The 11,520-nt window shown below is 46.2% G+C and overlaps 1 protein-coding gene across 2 annotated transcripts in view; it reads right to left on the bottom strand.

Annotated features, from left to right (window-relative positions):
• Positions 1-1,598: 1,598 nt before the first annotated feature.
• Positions 1,599-11,520, bottom strand: part of BRAF (B-Raf proto-oncogene, serine/threonine kinase) — a 75,709-nt gene continuing 65,787 nt past the window's right edge. Inside the window, exon 19 of one of the 2 annotated variants that reach the window (XM_075855875.1) lies at positions 1,599-1,677. In XM_075855875.1, the coding sequence (XP_075711990.1) occupies positions 1,634-1,677 (44 nt within the window). In that variant the 3' untranslated portion in view covers positions 1,599-1,633. The remainder of the gene's footprint in view (positions 1,678-11,520) is intronic. The other variant, XM_075855873.1, reaches the window with a different exon arrangement.

Below are 11,520 nucleotides of genomic sequence, written 5' to 3'. Positions count from 1 at the left end.
GTAGACCAGATCACACAGAGGCCATCTGTCACGTATCGGAGAGGGAAAAACATAAGGGACAGAGTCATGCACAGCTGTTTCGACCCCATTTCACCTAGGGGTACGTGGCTGGATAGACAAATACCAGGCACTTTCAGATGTGGTAGCTGTAAAGCCTGTGATTTCATTTTTAAAGGGAATAGCTTCACCAGTGTTTTCACACAGAAAAAATACTATATTCGGGACTATGTCAATTGCAAGACAGCAGGAGTAGTTTACCTAATTACATGCCCATGCCCCCTAAATTATGTGGGTAAAACAGCACGACAATTTCGTCGTCGTATCAGGGAGCATGTTGGAGATATTATCCATGGTAGGGACACCCCAATATCCAAGCACGTGCATGCTAAACATCAAGGCCAGGCAGCATGTTTAAAGTTTCAAGCAATTGAACTTGTCAGACCCCCTAAAAGAGGAGGGGACTGGGACAACCTGATTTTACGGAAAGAAGCACAATGGATCCATAGACTGGAATGTCTACAACCAGCTGGTCTAAATGAGCAGACTAATTATACATGTTTTATCTAAATGTGCGATACCATCCCCCTATAGGTGGCTTACTGGTTTACCTTGGGGTGGGTGAGTGTTTATCTGCATTATGCACTACTTTTTGAGATGGCTATATTGATCAGCCAACACATAAAGAGATCGTTTGTCAGTTTTTCTAAAGATTAGGGACTTCAGTAACCTTGTCCACCTCACATGTGTTTATTTACTTTTGAGTTGCTTTGTGAGGCAGTCCACTTGCGGTGTTATACTGTCCCGCAAGATATACTTATAACATATTATCGTGTAGCGCTTACCTTCCTCGTGTTTGGCAGTCCGGGCGATACGTCCTTGGCTTCTACTGCGCCTGCGCGTTCGGTATGATGCGGCCGATGATGACCCCTGGTTGTCAGCTGACGGCGGGGGGTCACATGGGCAGGTGTCACGAATCGAGAGGGTGTTGTGATTGGTCAGTTCATGTGTTGCCGCCGAATACGATGGGTGGAGTTTAGCGTTTATAGTAACCCAGCGCCTGCAATGAAGTATGCCGTTGACATCGATACGTGCATCTTCCCGTGACGCACAGCAGAATATCTGCTGTTGAATACTACTATCGCTGGTGATGAGGCCAGAGTTACCAAGATACGGACCCCTGAGGATGAGTATCTGAAACGCGTAGGGTCGTTTATTGTCTATGGAATGTGTGCATTGGGGACAATTATATTGTGTTACACCCAGCGCTAGGAGATCCGATTTATTTCGGACACCTGTGCTTTATTTAGGGTTTTGTACTACTGTTGTGCCCTGGATATATGCTTATTCCTAAAAATATCGTTACAAACACAGAGATATAGGTATCATAATGACTCAGTGTTTTTTGTTTAATACATTTTTTAATTTTCACGGTGGGGCTTATGTCACAGTGGTGTGTTACCCCTGTTTTTAAACAAGTTACTATTAAAGGTATTTTTTACTTAGTTGTCATTTCAGTGAGCGGTAGTAATATAGTTTAAAAAAAAACACAAAGACATAGAAAAAATATTTTATTGAAATAAAAAAAAAACCCACACAACCCTCATTAACCATTTTATTAATAAAAAAAAAGCTGTCATCGAAGTAGTCCTGGAATCCGCCGTAGTCCAACGACCGAACCTGTAAGAAAACACACAAAAAATGATTAGTAACACATGTGTTAGGGTATGTGCACACACACTAATTACGTCCGTAATTGACGGACGTATTTCGGCCGCAAGTACCGGACCGAACACAGTGCAGGGAGCCGGGCTCCTAGCATCATACTTATGTACGACGCTAGGAGTCGCTGCCGGACAACTGTCCCGTACTGAAAACATGATTACAGTTCGGGACAGTTGTCCTGCAGCGAGCCAGGGACTCCTAGCATCGTACATAACTATAATGCTAGGAGCCCGGCTCCCTGCACTGTGTTCGGTCCGGTACTTGCGGCCGAAATACGTCCGTCAATTACGGACGTAATTAGTGTCTGTGCACATACCCTAAGGCTTAGATACAGGGCCCATGTGTGATACTGTCTGTGGGACCCTGTATCTAAGCCTACCACAAGGTAGGCTTAGATACAGGGTCCAGCAGACAGTAATCTTATACAGTATAAGATTACTGTGTGCTGGGGCCCTGTATCTAAACCTACAGTTTGGTAGGCTTAGATACAGGGCCCAGCAGACAGGATCACGCATGTGATTGGCTTAGATACAGGGCCCAGCAGACAGGATCCTGACAGACAGGATCCTGTCTCATGGGCCTGCTACATCGTAGGCTTAGGGGTTGTGCAGTCCCTAAACATTGATGGCCTATCCACAGGATAGGCCATCAATAGCTGATGTGTCGCCCGGGACCCGCAAATCAGCTTTTTTGAAGGGGCCGCAGCACTCGTACGAGAGCTGCTTCCCCTTCATTTCACTACTCGCTCACACTGTGAATCGCCGACACGGATTCACAGTGTGACCGGAATGAAGTGACAGGAATGAAGGGGAGCAGCTCTCGTACGAGTGCTGCGGCCCCTTCAAAACAGCTGATTGGCGGGTCCCGGGAGTCAGACCCCGCCAGTCAGGGCTACCTTACCTTCCTCTTCGGCCGCAGCGGGAGTTCTGTAGTCTCGATGCTGTGCGCGGCGGCATAGCGTTGTGACGTCATGCACTGCGCACAGCGCTTGACGTCAGGACCTCCGCTGCGATCCGGAACCAGGAAGGTAAGTAAAGTATGTTACTATAGTAACAGGGGCCCGCGGCCCGAGTTACTATAGTAACTTTTTATTGATGTGGCGCGGGGGGCCGTGGGCCCCCCTGGCTTCGGGGCCCGGTCGCAATTGCGACCGCTGCGACCCCTATAGCTACGCCAGTGCCTGGACTATAAGAGGGGTCCAGTCCCCTGCTTCTATGCCTGAGCGTTGTTGATGTTTCCTAGCTTGTCTATGTGATGGCCTCCTAGTGTGTTTCCTGTTCCTTGCATTCCATACCATCCTGGTCGAGCACTGTGCTATGCCAAAGTCGTGTCGTGCTGTATTCCACGTCTACCTGCTGCCTAGTCCACAGACCCTTCGTAACACCTAGCTACACCTCTGATATATATATCAGTATTGTAAAACTAGACATGGACTGCACATCCACTTGTTATACTTTGGTCTATAGCTGCTAGGCAAAAATTTGTAAACATGAACATGTGGTTCTTCACGGCGACCTCTGTTAAGTGGGTCTCTACTCTATTGGTTGCAGCACCACATGGCCTCTCACTGCCACTTCAACAATGCTCCTGCGGAGGGAGAAACCCAGAGGCCAAAAAACACCCATGTTGCCGGGCCACACCAAGCCTCCTTGGCTCTGAGCTACGTCCCTCCACAAGTGCAGCACTACAGCAACAAACAATACCGCAACATGTGAACAGATTGAAAGAGTGACGAATGGGCAAAATGCCCATAAGGAGGGCCAGGTGGCCCCCAGGAAGAAAGGGATTGTAGTTGGGAACCTTAGATAGTTTGGTAGAAATAGGGATAATGCAGATTAAGGGTTTCTTGCTTTGTCCAAAATTAAGCTGGCCACATGGCTTGTGGTGTCAGGTAGTCTAAGGCTGGATTCACACGAGCACATTACGGACGGAACGTATTTTGGCCGCAAGTCCCGGACCGAACACACTGCAGGGAGCCGGGCTCCTAGCATCATAGTTATGTACGATGCTAGGAGTCCCTGCCTCTCCATGGAACTACTGTCCCGTACTGAAAACATGATTACAGTACGGGACAGTTGTCCGGCAGCGAGGCAGGGACTCCTAACATTGTACATAACTATGATGCCCGGCTCCCTGCAGTGTGCTCGGTCCGGGACTTGCGGCCGAAATACGTTCCGTCCATTACGGACGTAATGTGCTCGTGTGAATCCAGCCTAAGGGGAAGGTAAAGGAACAATAGGGGATGGTTTTGGACCTAAAGGTAGGTGTAAGGCAATTGGGTGACGAAATTAAGGAGGAAGTAAAGTTAATTGGGTAAGGGGAATAGTGTAGGAAGATTTAAGGCAGGTAATATGAAGGAGAGCAGGCTAATTTTGTTTTTTTTTACAGGGAAAAGCATAAGTTTTGTTGTAATGTTCTGTGTTGTAAGGCGGGATTGCGGCACTTCACACACATGGAGTCATAGCTATGGGCCACGGAGAGATAATCACGAGCTACACGGCAGGGTTTCTCGTCTGTGGGGGGACACAAGCTGGACGGCTGGTCCCCAGATTGGGACACAAGCTAGACGGCTGGCACATCATGGTCGCAGATCGGCACATCATGGTCGCGCGGTCTGCTGAGAATGGCCTCCGGATCTGCCATGTTCGGAAGCCTATGACGACCCACCTCAGACAGGTCCTGATAGCGGCGACACCGGGCATGAGGCCGGTGGCGCCGCTAGCAGCTGCTGCGGCTGCTACAGCGGTAGCGACGGTACAATAGCAGAGCAGGGAAGTATCTACTAGCGCCACTGTAGCTCCCTGAAGGAGGAGCGCAATCCTGTGTGGGATAAATGGACACAGACGACAGGAGCTACTCCTGGAGTGGAATCCCCGGTCACAGCTTCGGCAACGCTGTGGACGGGGATTCCGCTTCAGGAGTTTCCCCTGATGTCACTGTCCATATATGGACAGAGAAATTAAGCGGAGCGCTCCAGGAGCAGAATCCCCGGGCCACATGGGGATTCTGCTCCTTCAGGGAGCTACAGTGGCACTATCTACAGGAAGGGGGGTGCTATCTACAAGGGGGCTGTGTGGCGCTACCTACAAGGGGGCTTTGTCGCGCTACCTACAAGGGGGCTGTGTGGCAGGTCAGGTGACTGGACTGGTCCACTCTCGGGCCGGCATCGACACAGGTGAGAATGCCGCTGCAAGACTCCTGCCGTCTTCTGACGGTGAGTGACGTCAAAGCAGAGTGGAGAGTGGCAGCAGTAGGCTACCTCTACCACTCTGGCGGCATTGTGGCACAAAGTATAAGGGGGTTGTGTGGCACTATGTACAAGAGGAGGCTGTGTGTGGCGCTATCTACAGGGGGGCTGTGTGTGGAGCTATCTACAGGGGGGCTGTGTGTGGAGCTATCTACAAAGCAGAGCGGAGAGTGGCAGCAGTAGGCTACCTCTACCGCTCTGGCGGCATTGTGGCACAAAGTATAAGGGGGTTGTGTGGCGCTATGTACAAGAGGGGGCTGTGTGTGGCGCTATGTAGAAGAGGGGGCTGTGTGTGGCGCTATGTACAGGGGGGCTGTGTGTGGCGCTATCTACAGGGGGGCTGTGTGTGGAGCTATCTATAGGGGGGCTGTGTGTGGAGCTATCTACAGGGAGCTGTGTGTGGAGCTATCTACAGGGGGCAGTGTGTGGAGCTATCTACAGGGGGGCTATGTGTGGCGCTATTTACAGGGGGGCTCTGGTGGATGATTTTTCCATTGACCTGTAGCAGAGTTACACAACTGGAAAAAAAAAAACCTTCATGTAACTCTGCTACCTGTCAATTGAAAAGTCATCAACCACAGGATCTCCCTCTTGACTTTTATTGTTCTCAGCCTTTTGGTTTGTCCTGCAGCTGCTGCCGTGATGAGCAAATGTTATACCCAAGTTAGGAAAAGTAACACAAAGGCGATATAACCTGATCCATAATATCGGTGATATCCATAGTTTTTTTTGTAAGTCTAGAGATCCGCAGTGAGAATATGATCTTGATATTTGAAGAAGGATTTGGCAGTGATATTGGGCGTGGTTATGGGCGTGGGTTAAAAATGTTCCTCTTTTCCGAATTCAAAAGTTGGGAGGTATGCAGTAACGTCAAGGGCTTCCCCGAGCACAGCGCTTAAAGTAGCACTGTGCCCGGGGAGCCCTCGGCAAGCAGAAGAGCTCCCTCTGCTCCTCCGCTATGAACTAATTCTGAAGCAGGGAGCTGATGGTTCCCTGCTTCAGAATTAGTTTGATAGTGGAACATACCCCCGGCCACCCAGGACAGCGCCCGGAATCCGGGACGGTTGGGAGGTATGGCTCCAAGGTCTGCCTGTAGTGTATGCCTGCTAGCTCATGCCAGAGGCATGTCCTAGCCAGATGCCTGTCCGTTTTAAACAGACAGGCAGTAATACACTGCAATACAAAGGTATTGCAGCGTATTATAAATGCGATCGGATGATCGCATAGTAAAGTCCCCTAGTGGGACTAGTAAAAAAAAAAAAGGAAAAACAAAATTAAAAATGAAAAACCCATTATTATTAAAAAAAATAAAATAAAAGTAAAAAAGTTACACATATTTGGCATCGCCGCGTCCTATAAAGAGATTACATCTTTTAACCCGCACTGTGAACGCCGTAAAAAATTAAATAAGAAACAATTCAAAAATTGCTGTTTTCTTTGAATCCAGCCTTAAAAAAAATGATAAAAAGTGATCAAAATGGTACGCAAAAAAGTGTGACGAAAATTGCAGTTTTTTTTTCTATTCCCCCCCCTAAAAAAATAATAATAAAAGTTAATCAATTAATTCTATGTAATTATTCACTGTGCAATAGTAAATATACGTGGTTTTTCCCTTGAGTAATATATGTGTTTCACTGGATGAATACCAATGGGAATTTTTTGGTTAGAACCTAACCTTTAATGTGAGATTTATTTCTTTTTTTAAGCAATTTCAGATAGTGATACAATTGTATCCATAAGGTTCGTTCACTAGCGCTTGCGCACTTTACATTGACATATGTAATAAGTTCAGACAGGACAAGGATGAGATTTAAATGGTTAATACCATCACACTCTAGTATTTATAATTTATTTTAGCATTTTCCTGGTTTTTATTTATTTTTATATTTTTATATTTTTTTATAGTTATTCAAAAAATATTATGTTTAAATATTTTTGTTCCAAGTTGGGACCGGTACCCTCCTTGTCACAAGGTGTGTGCCAGGAACTGAAGCAACATGAGCAGCTGCTCTAGGAGTTCCTCTAGATGAATCTCTTGTATTTCAGCTACTGCTGCTATAGAGATGTCTGTGCAGCTCCCTTATTAGCAGATCAGCTGCTTTATCAAGCCCAGTGTGTGCCAGTAGCTGATACAGCTTCAGCTGCTGCTGCTGTGGATTCCACTGTGAGGATCTCGTGTTTAGCAACACACTAATCCTGCCTATCTGTAGTTATCTAGCCCTACGCGTTTCCTTACTCATAAGTAACTCTGCAGTAATTCATCAGGGGCTCACAGAGTTAATAGATTAGACCTTCTGGCATTCCAGAGGTCTGTGTAGACAATGCACTGATTCTATGATCAAACGTGGACATAGTTGCTAGCCACTGTCAGTGGCAAAGTGTTCTGTCTTTTAAAGACCGAGTACCCTCCTCCTCATGAGCTCACTGTTATCTTCAGCCAATGATCTGGCATCACGTCTTTGCTAGAATCCCGCCCCGAACCCGAATCCTGGTGCTGTCCCTCTGCTCTAACGTGGAGGAACAGTCTGTACAGCACATTCCTGCAGTTTAGTGTGGAGAGACAGGGCATGCCCATTTCCAACAGGGCTGACTCTGGTACTCGGACCACGCCCCCTCATGACATCAAGAGAGGCTGCAAGGGTGCAGACCATTGATTGGCCAGCACAGCCACACCCCCAAAAATCGGGGCGGGATTCTAGCAAAGACGTGATGCCAGATCATTGGCTGAAGATAACAGTGAGCTCATGAGGAGGAGGGTACTCGGTCTTTAAAGGGAATGTGTTGCCAGAAAAACATGTTTTTTTTTTAAAAATTAAACATTTAGTGTGTGGGTGATTAAGCATTGTTCAAATTTTTTTTATTTTTTTCACGAGTCAGGAAATATTATAAATTAATTCTAAATTTATAATACTACCCATTTTTGGTCACTAGATGGAGCTATTCCCAAAATTGCAGCAGTGCAACATTGGGTTAAAAGCCCTCGCTCTAGTGAGCTCTCAGCATCCCCCCCTCCTTTATCCTGGCTAGTGCCGGGATAAACGAGGGGTTTGAACGGTGTAACCTCCTACACTGTGTGTCGCCATTTTTTGAGCTAACACACAGTGTAGTAGGTTTACATACAGTAGTAAACACACACAAACACGAACATACATTGAAATCTCTTACCTGCTCCTGCCGCCGCGGCTCCCTCCGGCCCGTCCGCTCCGTTTGCTGCCGCTGGTCCAAGTGCACAAATCCGGAAGCCGCGACCGGAAGTAGTAATATTACTGTCCGGCCGCGACTTCCGGTCCACAGGAAAATGGCGCCGGACGGCGCCAATTTCGAATTGGACTGTGTGGGAGCGGCGCATGCGCAGTTCCCACACAGACGCCGTACACGGAAGTCAATGGGACGGGAGCCGTTCGCAGTCCCTATGGGACTGTGGCTGCCGTATTCCATGTCTGTATGTGTCGTTAATCGACACAGACAGAAATGGAAAAAAAATGGCAGCCCCCATAGGGAAGAAAAAGTGTAAAAATAAGAAAAAGTAAAACACAAACACACAAATGAATATAAACGTTTTTAATAAAGCACTAACATCTTTAACATATAAAAAAATAATTTGTGATGACACTGTTCCTTTAAAAGACAGAACACTTTGCCACTGACAGTGGCTAGCAACTATGTCCACGTTTGATCATAGAATCAGTGCATTGTCTACACAGACCTCTGGAATGCCAGAAGGTCTAATCTATTAACTCTGTGAGCCCCTGATGAATTACTGCAGAGTTACTTATGAGTAAGGAAACGCGTAGGGCTAGATAACTACAGATAGGCAGGATTAGTGTGTTGCTAAACACGAGATCCTCACAGTGGAATCCACAGCAGCAGCAGCTGAAGCTGTATCAGCTACTGGCACACACTGGGCTTGATAAAGCAGCTGATCTGCTAATAAGAGAGCTGCACAGACATCTCTATAGCAGCAGTAGCTGAAATACAAGAGATTCATCTAGAGGAACTCCTAGAGCAGCTGCTCATGTTGCTTCAGTTCCTGGCACACACCTTGTGACAAGGAGGGTACCGGTCCCAACTTGGAACAAAAATATTTAAACATAATATTTTTTGAATAACTATAAAAAAATATAAAAATATAAAAATAAATAAAAACCAGGAAAATGCTAAAATAAATTATAAATACTAGAGTGTGATGGTATTAACCATTTAAATCTCATCCTTGTCCTGTCTGAACTTATTACATATGTCAATGTAAAGTGCGCAAGCGCTAGTGAACGAACCTTATGGATACAATTGTATCACTATCTGAAATTGCTTAAAAAAAGAAATAAATCTCACATTAAAGGTTAGGTTCTAACCAAAAAATTCCCATTGGTATTCATCCAGTGAAACACAATTAATTCTATGTACCCCAAAATGGTGCTATTAGAAATTACAACTTGTCCCGCAAAAAACAAGACCTTATAGAACTATGTCAACGCAAAAATAAAAAAGTTATAGCTCTTTGAATGAGATGATGGAAAACGTAAAAAATAGCTTGGTCATTAAGGTCTAAAATAGGCTGGTCACTAAGGGGTTAATATCATGTACACCATCAGATCAGCATAAGACCTTATTCACACGAACGTAGTTCACGGCCGTGGTACACACGTGAAAATCACGCGCGTCGCACAGACCTATGTAACTCAATGGGGCCGTTCAGACAGTCCGTAATTTTAACGCAGCGTGAAAATCACTGCAGGTCCTATACTTGGGCGTATTTCGCGCATCACGCTCCCATTGAAGTCAATGGGTGCGTGAAAATCACGCGCGGCACACGGACGCACTTCCGTGTGCTGCGCTCGTGATTCGCGCAACAGCTAAAGAAATGAAGGGACAAATGAAAGCAACTCCTTCATTTCTGTCATAACGATGTCATATCCTCGAAAATCACGCAGCCACGCACCACATACTGATGACACACGCAACTGCAACGCACAAAAAACACTGCGTTTTTTGCACGCGCAAAACGCACACGTTTGTGTGAATAAGGCCTAAGTTGTTTGCAAAGCTAGTGTCCATTTCGCATGCTCTTGGGCTGGTGGGAGGAGACTGGTCTTATGGCGATGAGGCTATACCGTTGATTGATAAGATTGAGCTATGGGCAAGATACATTGATGACATTTTTGTCATCTGGCGTGGCACTAGGGAGGAATTTGTTGAGTTTGTTAGTGGCTCAATACAAATGTGATTGATCTTAAGTTCACCTATGAGATTGATGGACACTCGTTGCCTTTCTTGGATGTACTCAATAGTACCTCAAACAAGGGTGAACTTCAGACTGAGGTATATAGGAAACCGACGGCTACCGATTCCCTTCTAAGATGGGACAGCAACCACCCCCTCTCTTTAAAACGAGGTATCCCAAGGAGACAATACCTCAGGCTTCGGAGAAATTGTTCATCGAGTCGTGGATTTATGCGCTTTAGGGACAGAGGATGTCCTGATGATGTACTCAGACCGGCTTTTCAGATGACACTCTCCAAAAAACATAAACTGCTTACTCCTAAAATGAAAACTAGTGAGGGTTGTGATATGATTCGGATGATTACAACATTTGACAATGGAGCAAATACAAATCTTCAGAAAATATTGGAACATTCTGGGGACATCAGAGAAGTGTTGGGCCCAGGCCTTCTGTATTACATTCAGAAAGCGTCGATCCCTAAGGGACTGATTGGTCCATAGCCATTTTCCCCCTGAAACCAAGAAAGGGACGTGGTTGGATAGAAAAATCAAAGGCTGCTTCAAGTGTAGTGGCTGTATAGCAAGGAAATTCATACAATGCGGCAAAAGGTTTTTGAGACGTTCAAAAACTGCAGATCACGTGGGGTTATCTAGAAGGCACATATAAAATGGAGTATGTGGGAAAGAAAATGTGTGAGTTCTGCAGAAGATTTGGGGATCATTAACCACCCCTATCTCTAGACATATCAATACTGTGCATAATGGTGACACTAATGGCCTGAGATCTTGTTGCTCCTTCCGTGAGAGGGGGTAACTGGGATAAAAAAGTGCTTCAGAGGGAAATTGAATGGATTTATAGACTGGGGACGGTGGCACCAGCAGAGCTGAATGAGCAAATCAATTTTGGCTGCTTTATTTAGAATTATCCATTGTCCCCTTTTATCGTTCCCTACACGATTCCAGCCGTCATATTCATACTTATTTGGCATGACATAATTTGTCCTTTGTGGCCCTTGTGTGCGTTAATGGAGGTGTGCCAGTGTACCTTGGGAATCTCTGAGTACCTCACACCAGTGCCGCCACCCCTCCCCCCACATAATGACTAACAGCCTCTTCAGTCTTTGCGTTGTCTGACTGTCTGGGAATTAGCCGGACCGTAAGTAGCTGCTCCGTCCTTTTAGCACAGACGATCACCTCTGCTTAGCCCGTCTGTGTTAGCGTACTAGTACCATGGCAATGACACATGGTACGTGGTTCTGCCTACGTCTTACGCCGTGTGCATGCGTAATCCTCCTCCCTCCCTCTGTTCTACACTATTAAGCACGGACAGT

Source organism: Rhinoderma darwinii, chromosome 3 (assembly GCF_050947455.1).
Source record: "Rhinoderma darwinii isolate aRhiDar2 chromosome 3, aRhiDar2.hap1, whole genome shotgun sequence".
In the NCBI taxonomy this organism is placed as follows: domain Eukaryota; kingdom Metazoa; phylum Chordata; class Amphibia; order Anura; family Rhinodermatidae; genus Rhinoderma; species Rhinoderma darwinii.
This window is presented reverse-complemented; position numbering and strand designations above follow the sequence as displayed.